The sequence below is a fragment of the Molothrus ater genome, chromosome 6 (genome assembly GCF_012460135.2).
Source record: "Molothrus ater isolate BHLD 08-10-18 breed brown headed cowbird chromosome 6, BPBGC_Mater_1.1, whole genome shotgun sequence".
Lineage (NCBI taxonomy): Eukaryota > Metazoa > Chordata > Aves > Passeriformes > Icteridae > Molothrus > Molothrus ater.
This window is the reverse complement of record NC_050483.2, coordinates 10,463,099-10,483,691: the sequence shown is the minus strand read 5'-3', so window position 1 is coordinate 10,483,691 and position 20,593 is coordinate 10,463,099. Positions and strand designations below refer to the sequence as shown.

At 47.6% G+C, this 20,593-nt stretch overlaps 2 protein-coding genes and 1 long non-coding RNA gene across 4 annotated transcripts; 1 reads left to right on the top strand and 2 right to left on the bottom strand.

Moving 5' to 3' along the window:
- The first annotated feature begins 513 nt into the window (after positions 1–513).
- TALDO1 (transaldolase 1) lies at positions 514–7,005 on the top strand. Its single transcript, XM_036383292.2, has 8 exons — positions 514–687; positions 2,709–2,832; positions 3,233–3,340; positions 3,897–4,028; positions 4,451–4,626; positions 4,757–4,954; positions 6,102–6,247; positions 6,754–7,005. Exons 1-8 carry the CDS (start codon positions 591–593, stop codon positions 6,784–6,786), a joined length of 1,014 nt encoding a protein of 337 aa, XP_036239185.1. The 5' UTR covers positions 514–590; the 3' UTR covers positions 6,787–7,005.
- Positions 5,852–9,731, bottom strand: LOC129046711 (uncharacterized). Its single transcript, XR_008508435.1, has 3 exons — positions 9,005–9,731; positions 8,468–8,653; positions 5,852–7,090 (listed from the first exon to the last, which is right to left on the bottom strand). It is a non-coding gene; the product is annotated as an uncharacterized LOC129046711 (long non-coding RNA).
- Positions 9,732–11,430: 1,699 nt separating this feature from the next.
- GATD1 (glutamine amidotransferase class 1 domain containing 1) lies at positions 11,431–19,305 on the bottom strand. 2 transcript variants are annotated; one of them, XM_036383293.1, is made up of 8 exons: positions 19,193–19,305; positions 17,353–17,429; positions 16,857–16,962; positions 16,229–16,336; positions 15,337–15,431; positions 14,099–14,192; positions 13,254–13,365; positions 11,431–12,731 (listed from the first exon to the last, which is right to left on the bottom strand). In XM_036383293.1, exons 1-8 carry the CDS (start codon positions 19,248–19,250, stop codon positions 12,722–12,724), a joined length of 660 nt encoding a protein of 219 aa, XP_036239186.1. In that variant the 5' UTR covers positions 19,251–19,305; the 3' UTR covers positions 11,431–12,721. The 2 variants fall into 2 exon arrangements, with proteins under 2 accessions (XP_036239186.1, XP_036239187.1); XM_036383294.1 differs by having other exon boundaries at positions 11,431–12,728.
- Between the last annotated feature and the right edge of the window lie 1,288 nt (positions 19,306–20,593).

Sequence of the window (20,593 nt, the reverse complement as noted above, 5' to 3'; positions counted from 1 at the left end):
GCTGGAGCTGTGCCCGACAAGCCATTTCGAACCTTGCCACGACAGCAGGGGAGGGAGCACAGCGCGCTGAGCTCCTGCAGCGAGGCAGCACCGGCGCTGCCCGGAGCCCTCCCTCACGGCCGCCTCCCCTCAGGGCCCGCCCGCCGCCATCTTGCGGCAGCGCCTGGGCCCCGCGCGGCGATGAGGGACGAGTGCCTCGGGGGCGGGTGCCTTGGAGGCGGCTCGGGCCGTGGGGAAATCCCCCGGGTGGTTCTGGGGACCGAAGAATCCGGTGCCGGGAGGTCCCGGGGCCGGCAGAGCTCCGGACGCGCTCTGCTGGAGACAATGGCGGCGTCAGGGTCGCCAAGGCGACCGCCCGGCCCGACCCCCAGGCCCACGAGCCAGCCAATCAGAATCGTTCTCCCTCCCGCCGCCCCGCCCCGGCTCCTCCCGGCCGCGTCCGTCTCGTGCCCGCGCTCCTGATTGGTCGCTGCCGCCCAGCCGGGCTGGGATTGGCGCGGGAGCGCGCGGGCCGCGGGTGCGTGCGCAGGCCGGTCCCCTCCGGGCACGCACCGTCCCTTATAGGCACGCGAGCCCCCACAGCCGCGGACATGTCGGTGTCCCCCGTGAAGCGGCAGAAGATGGAGTCGGCGCTGGACCAGCTCAAGCACCACACCACGGTGGTGGCCGACACCGGGGATTTCAACGGTGAGAGGCGGCGCGAGGGGATCCCGTCACTGCATCTTCTCCTTAGCCCCCTCTCCTGCCCCCCTTCACGGAGAGTGGGCGCGCCCGGCCGAAGGGGCGCGCGCTGGGGGGAGCGAACCACCATGCGGCCGGAGGGGGGCGGCGAGAGGCGCTCGGTGGCGGCGCCTTGGTCCCCATCCTAGGGCAGATCCCGCCCAGGCGGGACATTTTCCAGAGCCTCCCGTGATCTTCTCCCAGTTTGCCCTCGGTGTGCCCTGACCACCGCGTTCAGCTCTGCGTGCTGTCAGACTCAAGCCAGGCTCTGCTGCGCTAATGAATTCGGGTTTTCTTCCAGTGACCTGTCTAGATCTGGGACGTGTTTGGGGTTTTTCCAAACTCAAGGCAACCCGGTCCAGCGGAGGGTGTCGCTGCCCGTGGCAGGGGGTGGAACGGGACAATCTTTAAGGTCGCTTCTAACCCAGTCATTACAGGATTATGTAAAAATAATGCCAGAGTGCTTTTGTTTCCCTTATCTGCTGAGAATGAGCCAGCACACTCCTTTCTGAGAAAGGGAGGTGGCCTTCGATTAAAAAGCCACTTGTTCCCAAGCTGTCAGTGCCTGGCCCGGCACGGACACGGAGCCTGCTCGGTCCATCAGAACCAAGAACTCCCTCCCTGGGTGTCTCTGGGTTGTGTGGAGCAGCCCTTGAATCCTGTCCTGTCCTCACCCGGTCCCGCAGTAATCCCTCCACTGCTTGCCTAATCCTGTTGGTGTAACAGTAAACAATCCCAAACAGCCACTCTCAAATGTCTTACGAGTACTAAACTTAAGGTGGAGGAGCACAGGGGTGGCAACAGCTCAGACACAGGAAAAAACCAAACCCCCAGGATGGCCAAGGGGGTGTTTGTGTGCAGGCATAGTAGGGATTGTAGAATATCCCACAGGAATCGTTGAGTCCAGCTCCTGGCCCTGTTCAGGACATGCCCCAGTTGTTCTCTGGGCTGCTCTTCCCAGTGGGGGTTATTCTTAGAGCCCTATCAAGGCAAGAGCCTTACCTGGCTTGCTCCTGGAGGGTTAAACCCTGGTGGAGGTGAAGGTGGTTGTTGCTGCTGCTGGTTCCCAGTGCTGTTTGTAGAAGGTGTCAGTACAGATGCTTTAAGCAGTACCCGCGTAAATTGAAGTTCTGAAGGAGCTGTTTGCCTGGAGTGGACCTCACTCCAGGATCCTGATCATTGCCTGGGAGAGATCTATGGAAAAATAAGGCTTATTTTTAGTACAGTTGCACTCTCTCACTTGGGGTTTCACCCCTGTGCAGTTATGCTGAGGAGAAGGGGCTGGTAATACAGATTTTGTTATTTTTTTGACATTTTAATTGTATTGTTGAAAGTGCTGAGCGACCTGCAGAAGCTCTGCCCTGTTTGCCCTGGTGCCAGGCTGTGATTACAGCCAGCCAATGTGTGCCACAGCCTGCTGGAGCAAAACCTGGCATCATCTGGAACAGGCATAGTCCAGGGCTTAGGGCAAGACCAAGAGTCAAGTGTCTTCCTGGTAGGACAAGGAAATGAGAAGAGCAGATACTGAGAAGCTGCAGCTGTGTGGAAAACATTTAGAAAGCAGTAAGAAAAGGTGCTGGAGCCTCACAGGTGAATTCACCTGTCCTGGCCCCATCAGTTGGACAAAAACAAAAGCCTGAATTTCTGACTGCTTGAAGGGAAGGTCCCCAGTTCTGTGATTCCTGGAGCTCAGCTATGCTGGTTGGGATGAAGCCTGGAAATTGGTACTACTTCTCTCCATCCATCATTTCTACAGGTTTATCCTTTTGGGCAATTTCTGTAGTTTACAAACTTTAAAGTTTGCTGTATCTTGCGACTGCAGCCCAGTTGTTCTGTGCTCTGGCACAAAGCAGCCTTCAGGCAGTGTTTAAACACCACTGATGTGCTCTGTCATTAACAAGTGTTAACATTCTCACCTGGTTGAGCAAAACCCTTCTGATTTCTCAGGCTGGCTGGCTGTCTCAAACAGGCTGGTTTTCTTTCCTTAGCCATAGATGAGTACAAGCCCCTGGATGCCACCACGAACCCCTCCCTGATCCTTGCTGCGGCTCAGATGCCGGCATACCAGAAGCTTGTGGATGATGCTGTTGCCTACGGGAAGAAGCTTGGTGGGTAAGTAAAGAGGGGTTTCATTTCCTGTATTTAAAACAGACCTGTATTTAAAATGCCTTCTTTATATATAAGAAACGTACTGGGGTTTCCCCCTCGTGTACTTGTGGGTTTGTCTCCTGCCCCAAAAGACCTCAACACTTGGAGACAAATTCCTTACACCCATTCCAGATGTGTATCCTCATTTCCCAGCTCACACCTGGCCCTCCTTGCTCAGGAAAGCAACAGCACTATAGGAAAGAGTGTCCAAAGGCTAATCCTGCTGGCAGGCCAGAAGTGGCTCATTTGAACTCTGGCATTTAATGTTTACTGGGCTGTGAAATTTGATCTTCAAATCCACAGCAAAGTATAAACTCACCTTTTTTTTATCCCCATAAATGCTTTTGCTCTTTGTGGTTTTCAGGTCAGAGGAGGAGCAGATCAAAAATGCTTCTGACAAACTTTTTGTGTTATTTGGAGCTGAAATCCTGAAGAGGATACCTGGCCGTGTGTCCACAGAAGTAGATGCAAGGTTGGTTCTTTTCCCTCTGGCTTATCCTGGATATTTGTAAATACAAAAAGTAACCTGAGTTGGAGAAAGATTTTTTGCCTAGAAGACCAGTGGGACTTACATTATTAATAATAAAGAGTATGGATTTCCCTTAGTTGGACTAGAACTCTGTAACAAGAACAAGTAGCACTGACCTTGGATTTTCATAATCTTTGTCTTGCTGCTTAAGCAAGGGAAACCTCACACTTCCAGTTGTAGTTTTGCTAATTCTCTTTTATGTGATAACAGCTGCTCAATTTAGCAAGAGATCTGTTTGAACAGTTTTTTCCAAGACCTGAACAGGACTTGGGTGTTAATTTGCTCAGTGCCAATTTTTGTTAATGCTCAGCTTCTGAATTCATTATGAGAAACTTCATTTTCGAAGGGCTGACAGTCCAGGAGGGATCTGAGAACACAAACCCTCTGTTGGCATGTAAATGCTGATAAAACAGGACAGTGTTTTCCCATGGGGCCTTGGGGCAGAGACTTTTAAAAAAATAATAAATCAATTTTAAACAATGCTGCTCTTGCCTTAAAGGTTGTCCTTTGATAAGGAAGGAATGATTCAAAGGGCGAGGCGCCTCATCGACCTCTACAAGGAAGTAGGGGTTGGTAAAGATCGGATTCTCATCAAGCTCTCTTCAACCTGGGAAGGAATCCAGGCTGGCAGGTAAGGCTGTGTGTGCCTGGTGTGCTGATTCATGGCATGCTCCTGCCTGTCTACAGGCACTGATGTTGCATTCTGCACTTGAATAAACAGCAGTGCTGAAAGCACTGTGCCATGAGGAAGTCTGTCATGAGCACGGAAGGTGCCCTGCCACAGCTTGCTGTTGAAATAGGCAAAGTTTCTTCATACAAGGGCCAGGCCACAGTTTCCTGAAATACCCTGCTAAGCTGGCTGCATTTGGCTAGAGGAACAGCATTAATAAAGCAGAGTTTGGCAGCACGAAACATTTGCTGTTAGCTGACAACTTGTGCACCCCATTTCTAAATTAACTCAGGGAATTCAGTAGATGGAACTTAGCAGCTCGTTCCTGAATATGAATTCTGTAGGTGAGCAAAGTGCTGTTCTAAGCCAGCCTGTGTCTGCAGGGTCCTGGAGGCCGAGTATGGGATTCACTGCAACATGACCTTGCTGTTCTCCTTTGCTCAGGCTGTTGCCTGTGCTGAAGCTGGAGTTACTCTGATTTCCCCGTTCGTGGGACGGATCCTGGACTGGTATGTTGCAAATGGAGACAAGAAAACCTATGAGCCTTCGGAGGACCCAGGTGAGCACACTGCTGAGAAAACAACAGCTGCTCAAACAGTTTACTCATAAAAATCCTCTCATGGCAAATGCTGGGTTTGAGCATGTTCTAAATAATCCCTTACAATAAAGTTGCTGGTTTCTACTTGTAGGAGTGAAGAGTGTCACCAAGATCTATAACTACTACAAAAAGTTTGGCTACAAAACCATCGTGATGGGCGCCTCGTTTCGCAACACGGGCCAGATCAAAGCGCTCACGGGCTGTGACTATCTCACCATTTCACCCAAGCTCCTGGCAGAGCTCAGCAAAGAGCATGTCAAGTTAACTCCCACACTCAGTGTCAAAGAGGGTGAGTTTGCTCCTGGGGGCTTGTTCTGACTTCTTTCTTCTGCAGTGTTGAGAGTCTAGGGTTCTGGTCAGTGCTGTGCTACTTGCTGCCATCCTGCTTTAGGGATAAATCAAATTTCCTAGAGGAAATATTGTAGCCTCAGAAGAAAACACTGTAGCCTCAGTGCAATATCACTGCTACAACTGCTGACACTGAGCATAACTGGATTGCAGTCGGTTTGGAGCGTGCTTCCATACTCTGCACCTCTCCCCGTGGGACAGGCAGAAGGGAGGAAAGTTAATCTGCATGTGCTCAGGATGAAATTTTACTGAACAGTAGCAAAGATGCTAAACTTGATTTCATCTTAATCTCTAGACATGCCAAGAGGTGTTTGCCCTCCAGAAATTAGAAACTAAGCATACACAAGACTGAGTGATTTGATCTGGTGACACTGTACCAATGATGGCTTGGAATCCTTGCTCCCATTACACTACTTCAAGCCCAGGTTGGATAGGGCTTGGAGCAATCTGGGATAGAGGATGCTTGTGGCATCCACCCTGCTTGTGGCCAGGGAGTGGAACTGAATGGGCTTTAAGGTTCCTTTCCACCCAAATAACTCAAGGATTCTCTGATCCTCTCCCTTTTCTGCCGCCTCATTAAAATGCTGGTTTACATCTCAAAGCAGCTCTGTGCACAGCTGTAGCCATGAGTTGCTGCCCACAGGCTGCTGCTGGCCTAGGAGCCTGCTATCAAGCGAGCTTTTGTTAGTTCTTGCCAAATAATCAAAGCCCTGATTGTTCAGAATATTTGCATAGAACATCTCACTGCTGTGGGGTGGTTACACAATTCCTTAGAATAGGCCTGGAATTGCTGTGCCATTCTGCAGCAGGTACAAGATAATGACACACACAAACACTGTTTTAAGATAAACTGATTTATTAGGCTACCTTTTTCTTTTTCCTCTTTGTTCTCCTCCAGCCGTATCAGGAGCACTTTCAATCTCACATCCCAGACTATGCTCCTGCAGCAAGTCATACTGAACGTATCTAAAATTTTTCCAACACACAGAAATGGTCAAAACCCAAGACAATTTTAGGAAGTCTGAATTTGATAAGAATCTGATCACCTGGTCACCTGGTCTGGTTCTTTTTCTACTTCTCCTGCACAGCTCAGGCGTGTGATCTTGAGAAGATGCACCTGGACGAGAAGGCGTTCCGCTGGCACCACAACGAAGACCAGATGGCTGTGGAGAAGCTCTCTGATGGCATCAGGAGATTTGCTGCAGATGCAGTTAAGCTGGAGAGGATGTTAAAGGTAGAGATCATGCTCCTCCCATGTACTGCAGCCAGCCTGGTGTGGCTGAGGATTAAACACGTCTGGGCAGGTCTTTGGACAGGTTATGTAGGACAGGCCACCTAAATTCAGTGCACTTGGTAAGCCTCACTGCACGCCAAGAAAGAATTGGTGCCAGGTGTGGGCTATGCCTGCAGCTTGAGCCACAGGACTGGCAGCTCATCAGGATAACTGTCCAAGTCCCTTAAATCTGGATTCTGAGCTGTCAGCAGCAGCACAGGATACAAATAATCTGCAGGTAGTGAGCTGGAAATAAATCATGTTTGTACTAGCAGGCACTAAGAAAGTGCAGATCTGCTGTCAAAGTCTTATGTCAAATTGTGGAGAGGCTTTCACATAGGATTCATCAGACTGTTTTTTTGGGGAAGAAATACTCAGTATACCTGATCTAGGCACTTGGTGACTGGCAGCTCCTTGCAGCATTCCCAAACTCTTACTCAGCTGTGCTTTGTTTATTCTTTTTCTAGGAGCGAATGTTCGGCACTGAAAATGGAAAATAAAAAAAGAAAAACTAATAATCAGCATTTCCCTGAGTGCTCCAAGCTGAGGTGGATCACCTGAGGTTCAGTGGATGTACAAATGTCTTACCTGTACAAGTATCATGCTGTGTATGGATAGATTTCTGTATCATGCTTTTTTTTTTTAATCAATTTGCAAAGGGACAAATGGAATTTCAAATTTTTGTGGCACTTTTGTCAATACATGCAAATTAAAACCGACTTGCCTTGTAACATGGTCGATTCATTGCTGCAGGAGACACCTGATAGGATTTTAATCTTCAAATTCCTTATTAAGTCTTCAGTCCTAACACATTGAAGAAAACAGTTTTTAATTTCAGATTGTTTTAAAGAGCAAACACAGATTTCACAAGTCCCTCTTGGTACAAAACCCACCAACACTCCTGTGAGACACACATATGTATGTCAAAATATACATGTGTATCTTATTTGTTTATACAGATCCTGTTCCATGAAGAAGAGACAAGAACAAGTGATAGGACAAAAAGGAAATGGCCTCAAGCTGTGGCAGGGAAGGTTTAGATTGGATATTAGGGACATTCCTTCACTGAAGCTCCAGCTGGCACAGCTGCCCAGGGCTGAGTCCTTGTCCCTGGAGAGATTTAAAAACACATGGATGTGGCACCTGGGGACAGGGATAGTGGTGGCCTTGGCAGTGCTGGGGGAATGGCTGGACTTGATGGTCTCAGCAGTCCTTTCCAACCCCAGTGATTCATTCCATGGTTCTAAGAGATCCCTGCTCATACATGGATGCAATTTGCTGTTTCCTGCCAAAGTTGGCTGAGCTTAAAGGGAGAAAAGGCAGCACTGTGGCTCCAGCACTGACAGCCACGTGCTCTGTCCAGACCAAGGGAGGCACTGATCCTCCCCCAGTGTGACACAGCAGCTCTGCTGTCAGCACATCCAGAACAAGCTGGGAGCTGCTGTTCCAGCCAAAGGGACAGCAGCTACAATCAGACACAGACAGCTGGTGCTGCCCTCCCAGCCTGCCCTGGGAACAGTGCCAGTCTGCCAGAGGGAGGTGAAATCCCCAGGGGACTCAGGCCCTCTGTCCTACAGCTGTGGAGAGGGGGGAAGCAGACCAGGCAGAAAGCAGACTGCCCAAAGGGAGGTGACCTTTTTTCCTGTCAAAGTCAAGCCAGCACCAAAAGCTTGGCCCTGCCCCTCCCTACAGCCATCAGACCCTCCACATCCCTTCTCAATTTAACCTGTTTGCATTTTTCACTCTTACTAAACTGAGAATTCCAACAGAGATTCCTAGAATGCTTTGGGTTGGAAGGGGACCTTGAAGACCATCTCATTCCACCCCCTGCCTTGAGCAGGTTGCTGTGCTCTAACACCACACACTGCACCACCAGGGCAGGGTAGGGATTTGAGCACACAGAATTTGGGGACTTGGTGCTATCAAACCGGCTGGTCAGAGGCTTGGAGCCTCTGGAATAAATGCCCCTTCTTCCCCCTGAGTGAGGCAAGAACCTTCACATGCATGGAATCTGTCCCCTCACACAGCTGAGACACAACTGGGCCAGTACCACCGTGGAGCTCAAATGAAACTGAAGCATTGCAGAAGGTGCTCAAGAGAGAATGAAATGCTGCAGTGAAGGGGGAAAAGAAAAGAGGTAGGAAAGGTGCCTGAGTAACAGTGAAGCCTTACTCCACTTACCAACAGATGCCTCTCAAGAGCTGAGGAGGCAAGAGGGGTCACGGGGTCAGTCACAGGATCCCTTCCTTCCCGTGGTGGCAGCTGGTGTTTCAGAACTCCCCAGCACTGGGGTTCTTTCTCTGCAGCACAGATGGATGTTGTGAGGGGCCTGACATCCGTGGCTAAGCCACAAAGTCCACATCCTTTCTGAAAAAAAACCAAGCAGCACATAAACCTTCAGCATGTACAGCTCTTTAGTCAGTTACACAAAGTGTGTTCACTCCTTAACTCTTCCTCATATTCCCCTCTCTTCAGCAGATGCAGGGATCTCTCCCAGGGCCCTGTTTGTCTGCTTACAAACTCCTTCTAGGACTTCCCAGATTCCCATACCACCTCAGATTAAGAAATCAGATGCCTCTGGTCCCCCAGAAAGGTCTGTGGCTCTCACAGTCCCAAGGACAGGACTCAGAATTAGGGGCAGATACAACATCTGTGCTTGGAGAAATCCTAAAGAATCAATAAATAAACTTTAAAGCATTGATTATAAAATGACAGCACCTTTCCCAGCCTGTCCTTGTGGTGGCTGCTCTCTGATTCCAACATCCAGCTCTGTGCAAACACACAAAGCTTGGAGGGAGGTTGGAAAAGATTTCCTTCCTCCTCCAGCTGTGCCTTGCATCCCATCACACTCTGTGCTAAGGGAGACACCCTGCTGCTCCCAGCACCTCCTCCATTCTTGACACAGGGTACAGGAAAGCAGAGCTGCTGGAAGAACAGACACAGTAAAGTACATCCATTTATATTCATCTTCCCAACATGGAATTTAATTTAAAATTAGTCCTTAGATTCACTGATTATGTCCATCCAATACAGCCATCACAGGCCAGGATGGATGGCACCAAACCCAGACAGTTCCATTTGAAATTATCAAGTAAATCAGGACCAAAGAGGCACTTCATCTCTTCTGGCCCTTGTTTGAATGCACACAAGATGAACAAAGCAGCAGATTCCATGGAAAAAAAAAAAGTTTGGTTGGGTTTTTTTTTTTTTACAAGATTATACTGTAGAAGCTCCAAGGAAAGAATCTTAATTAAATATGTTAATACACAAATTGAATGCTGGCATGACCAACAACCACCAGCTGCAGACAGGGCCAGAGCTCAAACATCTTGTCAGGATCCTCAAAACCACAAAAACTGAGATCATACCCACAGGCAGGTCTTGGGGCTCTGTTTTCCAGAATTAAGCAGCTTCCCAACCGCTGCACCAGCACTGCTCTTCCCAGCTCAGGTGTAATCCTGCCAGGAAAGGCTCCCATACCTTAGGGATGGTGGGCTGTCCTCTTTTTGCTGAAGAAATCCTTTGTGGGGTGCAGGACAGCAGTGCTCCTTTACAGCTGTGAGCCAACATCCAAGGAAACTCCTCTTGCCTTTGGATTCATCCTGCTCCACGTGCTGCAGAGGCACTCTGATGATTCTGGCAGGTACCTCCATGTCTGCCTGTAAAAACATCAGAGGAAAACAGAGGATGTGGTCCCAGCTATTAAGCCCAGAAAAGAGGTAATACTGTGAGTCCCAAAAAAATAAATCACTAAAACTCTGGAAAATAAAACCAACCCCTCACCCAAATAAATAAAACAGTAAAACCCACCAGCTGGATGTTACCAGGAACAGATTTCCAAGGAAACAAGCCTGCCTGGTAACATTCCTAGGACCAAAGCACCAAGCATTGCACAACACAATGCTGAAACAATAAAGGTTTGTGTGGGATGAAAATCTCCCAAATTTGAAGGTTTTCAATTCTTTGGGAAACAAAGAAGAGAGACAAAAACCCCTCAGGATAAACCCCACTGCTTGGATGGCTGGGATGGGATTGCTCACAGGGCTCCTCAGCTGGACCAGGCACAAGGTACAGAAGATACAAACTGAGGCACCTAAATTCTTCCCACAGGAAGTTTAATATGCAAGAATTACACAAAAATCCTTGCTCTTTATGTAATGCCACTTGATGCTTTTAGTTGATGTAAATACCTTTTAAGTAAAGGAAAAGAAAATACCAAATAAACTATCAAGTTTTACGTTTGTAGAACAAAATTAACATGGAAAATGAACCAGAGTAAAACTTTCCTGAACATACCTGGATGATATTCAACAATTTTGTGTTTCCTATGTTCATTTGTCCTTCTTTTCCCACAGTTTTTCTGACCAATTTTCTCTAATCCCTGGCTAAAATTGGTCATCCTGTACAAGAACTTAAGAGCTATCATCACTAATGGCCTCAAGTTGTGCCAGAGGAAGTTTAGGTTGGATATTAGGGAAAATTTCTTCATGGAAAGGGACATCAGGCACTGGAACAGGCTGCCCAGGGCAGTGGTGGAGTCACCACCCCTGGAAGGGCTCAGAAAACACATGGATGTGATACCTGAGGTTGAGTGGTGAACATGGTGGTGGTGGTGCTGCACTGCTGCTTGGATTTGATCTTAAAAGCTCTTTTCCAACCTAAATTCCATGATTCTGTGACTCAGGTGGCTTCCAGTTTGTCAGCATGACTTGAGAAGGTGACACAATCCAGCCCACCACCTGCAGAGCCACCTCACACAGCTGCTGGCCCACACCTGCACACATCACCTCCCCAGCCACTCGCTGCCTGAGCACACCTTTCTCCCCCAGTTTTCCCAAGAGCAACTTCATGGTGTGATGGGAAAGAGTGAAAACACACACAGGAACTCTTTTTTTCCCCTGCTCTCATATGGGAGGAAAAAGAAAGCACCATCAAGTCCCCAGGCAGTGTGCTCTGTCCAACTTCCTGACAGAGGCACAAGCAGAGCAATTCCAGCAGGTCCTGGATGCCACAAAATAAGGAAAAAATTGTACAAAAGAGGACTGAACAAAGCCTGTAGTGGTCTGAATGCTGTTTGCTCACCTAGCAGCAGATGAATGAGCCTGGACAGAATCTCATTTAAGGAATGAAAACAGGACACAGAGTAGACACCAATGTTCTATTTTTACAGGTAAGCAGAGAAAAGATGTAGCAATTTTGGCAAAATCCCATGGAAACAAAGACCCTAAGGAAATAGAGTCTCCCACTTCACAAACAAGATGTGGCTTTCCAGACTGAAAGTATTTCCTGATGGTGTCAACATCAAATCCCCAAGCTGGCTTGTCAGGAATGAAGATTTAAATCATCAAAGCTAACTGATCATTTAATATCTATCAAAGCACAAATTTCATTTCAAATTCTGGTTTTCATTTCCATCAATGCCAAAGTTCTGTAAGCTGGGCTCCAGAATGCAACAGCAGAAGACCCAGCAAAACCCACAGCAGTCTGTCTTTTCAAATCACACTGAATTCTTGAGACAGAGCTAAAAAAAATGGATTCACACAGAAAAGAGAAAATTTCCCTACTTGATGATTTGTTAGAACCAAAATATTGTAATATCCTGGTAAGAAAACAAAAATGCAGCCCCATTTCTTTAGGGCACTGGAGAAATGCTGCCCACAATTCCAAGAGGGAAGGAAAATCAATTATCTGAAAGTTAATTTATCTACTTTCCAATAATTTTGTATGTTTGAGCCTGCAACAATTTAAAAAAGAAAATCTCAATCTGGTTCTTCCTTTCCACGCTCAGCTTCAAGCCACACCTGCAGCTCAGAAGGAAGGAGGAGTCCAGACTCCATCCTACAGCTGGTTCCTCAGAGGGGACCCACATTAACCACCTGCATTTTTCAGTGCCCTGTCCACAAAATTCCAGCAAGAGACAGCAGCAGTGTACTCCCAGAGAGGAGTATTTCCAAGAGAACAAAACCCACAACATAAGCAGCACAAAAGAGAACAAATAAACAATTGTAGGACCATGTTACAAAAAAAAAAGCTGAGCAAACTTTCTGAACACAATTCCAGCGATGTGAGCAGGAAGAAAACAAGGGCACGCTGTGCACCAGCACAATGCCAACCCAGAGCAAGGGCTTCAGCTCCAGCAATTTGTATTCACAGCACCAAGTTTTGGGGGGTTTTGAGGAGATTGTTTCCCACATCTGTAAACTGAGGGTCTAGAGAAGCAGTGAGAAAATGGAGCAGCAAAAATATAAGGGAGGGTCCCAGCTGCTTCTGACAACCTTCATCCATTCCTTCCACACAGAACCTGACACTGCCACTTCACAGTCACTTCAGAGTCCAGGACAGAGGTTCAGAGGGGTGTTTCATCCAGGTCACAGCCATGGAAATCCTCAGCCTGCTGGCTCTTCATCCATCCTGTTTGCAAACAGATCTTCCCTTTCATTTCCTGCTGAAGGAAACACACCCAGACAGGACAGGACCTGTTAGTGCACAAAGGACAGGACTGGTACCACACACTCCCCTGAGCAAAAGGAGAGGTTTGTGGTTATTCATATGGGCTTTTCTATCTGACAAGATGACACTCCAACAAGCCAAGCCATTTCCAAAAAAATTAAATATATTCATTCCCTGAATCCTAAATCAGAGCTGACTCAAAGACAGCCTGCCAAAGCTCAAGAAACAAGAGCTGTTTCCCTGCATAGAAATGTTTAGTGAAGCCTATTCAGCATTTTACTTTGCCAGTTCCACTACAGCTGTGCATTTCCCCACATATTTTCATCTTTTTCTTTTCAATAATCAAATGCTCTTTGCCAAAAGACACAACTGCCTGGCTGGCTTGATCAAACAGAGGTGTCACACATTTCAGCAGAAAACCAAGGGGAAAAACCCTTTCTGAGAGACAGTATTCCTGAAACAAAAAAAAAAGCTCACCACTGGTTTTTCCCAGTCCCTAAGCCCCATCTTGCCTCACCTGACATTGCAAAGAATCAGAAGGTTCTGGACAGCAGGAAGGGTGGAATTCTCATTCTGTCCTGTCACCAGGTGCCTGTCCAGCACCACATGGACAGCATCTGGGCTGCTGGCTGAACACAGGAGGAAAAACAGGGATTGCTCAGTGCCAGGATCACACCCCTGATAAACCCAACACAACACACAACTATTATGGCCAGACAGATTTGCTGGGTGCTGATCTATCACCCCAGCAGAGAGGGGCACTCAAGCCCCTCATCCTGAAAAAAATTCCCTAGGAAATCCTTTTCTGAAAGGACAGGACTGGGTCCTTGATTCAGTTAACAGCAGGTGGGTAAAGTACACATATCAGAGACTTTTCATAATGAAAAACTCAAAGCATGTATTTGAAAACTACAATTACCTCACAATACAACACAAACTCATCTTATGCCAGACATGAGCTGTGATCACCAGGCTACAAAAATTAAATACTCATTTTCTGGCCAATTACAACACCCCAGTGTGCTCAGATCTACCAGCAACTGCTCAGCACCCTAAACAGAACTTTTAAATTTCCTCATTCCAGACAGACTCCCAGACTGGTTTGGGTTGGAAGAGATCCTAAAGCTCATCCAGTCCATCCCCCTGCCACAGGCAGGGACACCTGCCACTGCCCAATGTTGCTCCAAGCCCTGTCCAAGCTGGCCTTGCAAATGAGCAGTGATGTATTGGTAAATGAGGGAATGGGAATTCCAGCTGAGAGATCCTGCCAGAGTCCTGCTCAGCTGGATACAACCAGTACACAAACACTCATTTCCCAAGGTAAACACAAAGTGCCCATCCCAGACACCAGGCATGACCCACCACTGAATGTAGCTCCAGAATCCTTCACAAAGTCCTCCACAATAATGGACAAACTGGCAAAATTCGGCTGCCTCACCAGCTCGTACACAGAGGGCTGAAATAGATCAAAAGGAAATTAGTTTGGCTGGCTTTTTTACAGAAAAAGCCAAGCAAAACCAGCACATATTTCCCTGAAATTTATATTTCTGTTCCCTGCACTATTGACCCAACCAAATGATCACAAGCAGCTTTGATGGAATTTGTGCAGGGAGCAAACTGGAAACTCTTAAGAGAGTTAAGTAAAGAGGAAATAACACCACCAAACAATTTCTCCAGGTGTGATTAACTTCAGGAGGGCACAGACCTGTCTGTCCGTGGCACACAAATATTTGGACACAGGTGCTGTGCCACCTGCAGAGTCCAAAACCAGTAATCCATGCTGGAATGAATATGGAAAACAGCTTACAGACAGAAAATTTAGGAGCACTTAGAATTTTAATTCACAAAAGGAAGGAATTTAATTTTATGGTTTCCACAGCAACCATAGCTAGGCCACAACATGATTTAAATTATTTCATCATGGACTGTAACAATCCACAGAGAGTCATAAATAATCCTTAACTCAAAGAGAAGCACATGAGAACACTAATAGCTTTTGTGAGTCATAAAATCCTTACTTCTTAACTTTCCATGTAAATTTTCCAGGCTAGAAAGCTGTACTAGGGCAATTTGCATCACTCTGACACTACAAAATGGGCTGTGAGGTCAGAGCACACAAAATAAAATATCAGCAGTAACTGGCTGCTTTAATTGCATGCCAGTTTGTACAAACAGCCTTTTTCCCTAAAACTTCTTCTAACTTTTTTTCTAAGACTCCCTCTACTTTTTAAAAAGAAAGAGTACTTTGAGAACTATAACTTATCCCCAGCATTCATTAAACAACCAAAGATTTTTTTATAAGTCCTCAACAGCAAATGCAAAGAGCTGCAGCAGGAATTTCCAGCTCCTTTTTCTTTTTTTGCTTCAGTTTAAAGTTTACTGAACAATCAGAGGGAAAGCATTCTCCATATGCCACTTCAGTGGGACAAACCCTTCATGCACCCAGTGCTGGGCCCCCTGTCAAAGACAGCTCTGCATGTCTTGCACAAGCCAAGGGCACCAAACTGATAATTTATATTTACAGGAAGTTCAAAACCACCAGAAACCACACAGCAAAAAAAGCCCCCAAACAGCAAAAACAAGGTAAAAGCTTGGCTTACCCCTGTCAGGCTGTATCCCTGGAAAACCCAGGATTTATCCTCATTGGTGGCACAACACAAAGCTGCCACTCCCTGTCCCACAGCACAGATAGGCTCTAGAAAAGAATTAAAGCACATTTGTGAGCATCTCCAAATACCTGAAACACAAGTGAGTGTGGTCAGCCTCATGCTGCCCTCCTGCAATGAAGTTATACTGCACTGATAATGCTCCTTTAGGCTGGAGGGGCTCTCTTGCACACTGCAGCAGCAATTATTGCCTAGCATAAGAACTGCTACAATTATTACAGTATTACAATTATTTTATTATTATTAAAGTAAGAGGAAGAACAAGAATTGCAGATTTTAACTCCAAGTCCAGAGACAGCTCCACAAATGCTCAAATGTGGAGCACACCCCAAGTCTTGATTAACTGCAGCCTTAATGATGATCCTGGGACATTCCCCACTTGGCTCTGAGCCTTGAATGCTGCTGATTTGGACAGAGCCATTTCTGTACCACTGCAAGGCAGCAAATCCTTCTTCTGAGACAAGACCTGAAAAGCTACTGGCATTGCTCCTTAAGATACTTTAAGACCTCAGACCTCTTTTTCATTTTCAAGTCTCCCTTTTTCTTATTTAACAGACATTAGGACACTATTTTTTTTCCTTTTAGGACTCCCTTTTACCTTTTAAAGACATTTTAGGACACTTTTTTTTTTTTTTTAAGTCTCCTTTTCCTTTTTTAAAGGCCCATTAAGCCATTTGTTTTCCCCCTTGACATCTCCTTTTTCCTTCCCCGTTTGGAATGCTCTTTAGCCATGCAAACACTCTGAAGTCTCTGGAAGGCAGCCATCCTGCAGAGGCAGCACAGGAGCCCTGTTTCATTCACCCAATCCCCAAGGATGTTCACCTACTGCTCTCAGTGCTGAAGTGCTGCAGGATCTTGGCCAGGTACCCACTGTTGGCCAGGTCAGTCACAGCCCCGGGGCAGTTTGGGATCAGCAGGGCGTGGTACCGAGCCCCTGGGTGGGAGGAAAGCAGGAACTGATTGTAGGACAGGTAAAAATCCCAAAAAGCCTGATTATAAATCCACTGCACGTTTGGAAAAAAAGGACAAACCCCCATAAATCAGTTAAAAGCTACCTAAAGAAACTAATAAAGCTACACAGAAGAGAGAAAAAGGTCCTTCTTAGGACAAGGGACACACATTTTTAATGAGCCAGGCAAAACTTACAACTGTTCTGTCTGCTGGCTCCTACTCCAGCAAAATAATTATTTTTAACAAGTAACAATGTGTTGTGTGCTTGTGTACACACAGACATTATTTGTATATATTACATATACATTAAAAGAGAATGACCATTCCAAAATAAATAAGAAAATTGCAAAGCAGTTGCTTGGACTTCCTCTTAAATAAAAAGTAAACCAACAACTGCAGCTATTGAAACACAACTTTCCTGCCTCTTCTGTGTCATTCTTCCCTAAAAATCCTGGCCCTAAGCATGCCCTGTCTCCCAGACAGGGCCGTGGGGACACCCTTACCATCAATGGACTCCAGCTTGGCGGGGCTGGCGTAGGATTTCATGCGGAAGTCCTGGATCCAGCGCGTGTTGCTCTCGTTCACATCCACAAAGTCAATGGGCTTCCCCTGGGGACAACGTGGTGACACACCCCGGTCAGCATCACTGCACAAGCATCCAGGACACTTCTCAAGGATGGCCACGTGGGAGTTTGAGATGCTTTCAGCTCCCAAAAAACTTGAAGTTTTCCGTTTTTCCCACTGAATTAGTGCTAATAGTTTTCCCTCCACTCTGTGTGGAAACAGATACTGGACAGAGAAGTGCAAACCCACGCTACAGAAAGGCTGCAGTCACTTTGGTATTAAAAATCCAGAATTAAACCAGTCCCTTAATATCTATGGCAAATAAAACACCTCTCAATAAATTTATATTATATTAATTATCTTATTTTTTTCATTACAACTGAGATATCAATTTGTTTCAGGCTGAAATCACAGCATTTGTCCATTTTCACTCACCCCAGGTGTTGCCACTTGCAGGTTAAAGGCAGAGCTGGCCAGAGTAAAGCAGTGAAGGAATGACTGGGCTGAAACACCTGGAAAACAGATTCCAACACCTTAGGGAAACAACAGTGATAGTTTAATGCAGGCCACACTTTATCCAGTGTGAAAAACGCCAATCACTTGTTTTTAAAATTTTAAAAGTTTAATAAAATGGCTATAAAAATAGTAATACAATTAGAGTAATAATTTGGGCAATTTGAATTAGGACAATATGAGACAACAGAAACAGAGTTATGGACGTCTGGGTACCTTTTTCTGGGCAGCACAGCCCGAAAAAGGACACCCATTAACAGAGAATTAACCCTTAAAAGCAACAGCCTGTTGCATATTCATACACTTCATACATGATGCATAAATTCCATTCAAACAAAGGATTTGATCTGGTCATCGTCTACTTCTTCCTCCTAATCCTAAGGCACCTTCGATCTTTAGCTAGGCAGGAAGAATTCAGTTTCTTCTGATAAGAGAACAATAAATTCCTCTTCTCTGAAAGATTTAGGTGTTCTGTGGCTGCTATCTGGTGCGAGTGCCTCATTCCTTTCTTTAAAAAAATATCCCACTTACATAGTTCTTATTTTAACTACCAAAGTTACCTTTTAATTACAAGACTACATTTATCATATTATTAAAATGTTAATACAGCATTACTAATCAATACAACAAAATACATATAGTAAATATCTACGTAGAGCCATACAATATGCACTTTTCACATCCAGCAAAGTACACAAGCTTGGGTGTTTGCTCATCTTGAAAGCTCTAAATAAATTCAGATTATTATTTTGTTAGGATTTAATGATTTTAAGACATCAGAAATGTGCAGCCTTCATTACAGGTGAGCTGTGTGCTGAGGAACAGAATCCTGGAATTATTTGGGTTGAGAGGGACCCTAAAGTCTCGTACCAACCCCTTGCCATGGGCAGGGAGCAGGGACACCTTCCACTGACCCAGGTTGCTCTAAGCCCTATCCAAACTGGCCTCGAACACTTCCAGGGATGGGGCAAGCCACAGCTTCCCCGGGCAATCCGCACCAGGGCCTCAGCACCCCCACAGGTAAAAGATTCTTTCCCCAAACACCCAATCTGAGCCAACCCTCCTTCCCCTCAAAACCACTAAAGCCGCACGCAGAGGAGCCGAGCAGCACAGCTGCACATGGCGGCCACACCTGCAGCGCAAGATGGGCACGAACGGAAAAGCGGCACAGCTGGGCAGGGAGGGCACACGTGCGGCTGCACAGCCCGGCTCCGGTGTCACCCACACGGGGGACACACACGGGCAAGGGAGCCCGGCTGCAGTGTCACCCACACGGCTGCACAGCCCGGCTGCAGTGTCACCCACACGGGCAAGGGAGCCTGGCTGCAGTGACACGCACACGGCTGCACAGCCCGGCTGCAGTGTCACCCACACGGCTGCACAGCCCGGCTGCAGTGTCACCCACGGGGGCAAGGGAGCCCGGCTGCAGTGACACCGACACGGGCAAGGGAGTCCGGCTGCAGTGACACCCACACGGGGGACACACACGGCTGCACAGCCCGGCTGCAGTGTCACCCACACGGGACACCCACACGGCTGCACAGCCCGGCTGCAGTGTTACCCACACGGGACACCCACACGGCGAGGGCCGTGGGCCGGGCACACGCGGGACACGCCGCGACAGCCGCACCGGGGACAGCCCCGCCCCGCCATGCCCCGCCCGCCGCGGCGCTGGGAAGGGACGGGGAGAGCGGGACGCCCGCAGTGGCCGGAGCGGCGGCTCCCTGCGAACCGGCGGGGCTCCCCCCCGAGAGCGTCTCACCCGCGGTGGCGGCGCTGGCGACGATGAGGCAGGAGGGCTTGGCCAGCCGCTCCGACATGGCGGGGCCGGGGCCTGAGGGCAGCGGCGGAGCCTCGTGCGGCCGCGCGTGCGCGGTGCCGGGAGCGCGGAGGGGCGGGGAAAGCGCGCGAAATCCCGAGGGAGGCGGAAAAGCGCGGGAAGCGCTGAGGGGGCGCTGCCGCCGCCGGGAGCTTTGAAAGCCCTCGGGTGTCCCGAGAATCCCATGGTGCCACGTCCCATCGGCAACTGTCACTGTTTCCTTAGTTCCCCACCTTCGTAAACCTCAGTGTTCCGTTTCTGCGTTTGCATCTCTCATCCCTGTGTGAATTTAATAGGTTTAGCCCTTGCTGGCTGCTGGTGTGTTGCAGACACAATGCAGTTATAAAATGAAAGGTGTAAAATAAAGACAGCGCAATCCTGCTATTGGCTTTATTTGTTTATTGGAAAGGGTTTAATTTCTAGCCTAGTTTCCTAAAGGAAATGTAGCTCATGCCACCTTGTCCGTCTCTTCAATCATCTGTCTGTCTCCTTTTCTCTCCAGAGCTGTGTTCCGAGTCCGTAGGCTGGTTAATCTGGATGTTCCTCACCGCTCCAGCTTAGATACCAGAAAATTATTTTTTTAAAAGGAAAAAAAAGCATCTCATTCAGTTTCACTGGGGAGTACTTCAGGATTTAGTGCCACTCCAGCAGCCTAAGCCTTTATATCACAGAGCATCACGTTTATGGTCCTTACTCTCTGCTTGTGACTCCAGTGCTTTTTAAACAAACACAAAGGACAGTGATGTCCAACCTCTGCTCCATCAGCTCTTCCCATCCTCCCTGCACTGCCCCAGATACGTGGAATTCCACACACCCTGACTGGAGCCAGTGGGAGAGTCAGGCCCCCATCCATCCCACCCTCTCACCTCCAGCATTCCCACTCAGAAAATAGGACTTTATTTGATCTTCTGCTCCTGTCAAGACAAACTAAAACTCGAGGCTCCAGCTGTGTTTCTGCAGCAAAGCCCGCAGATGATTACACTTCTGCAGCTGAAGGGTGCCCTTTTTCCTGACCCTGTGGAATTTACAGGATTTTTCTGCCCAGTTCTTAAGAAATTAATTTCCAGAAGCCTGCAGAGTTCCACCGGGACCCTGATTGGAGCTGGTGTAATATAACACCAGCCCTGTGCGGTGACACGTGCTGCCAAAACCCTCCTCCCCTCCAGAGCCTGCAGGGAATCCGTGCACAGGGACCCCAGAGACATCACTCAGGGGATGCTTTGTTTGGGAGGTGCTCCCAGGCCATCTCAGAAACAAAACCAGAAAATCAACAGGAGAAATTTGGCAGGAAAAAGATCACAGCAAAAGAACTGGGGGTGAAAGCTGGAGACCAGGCTGTGGGAT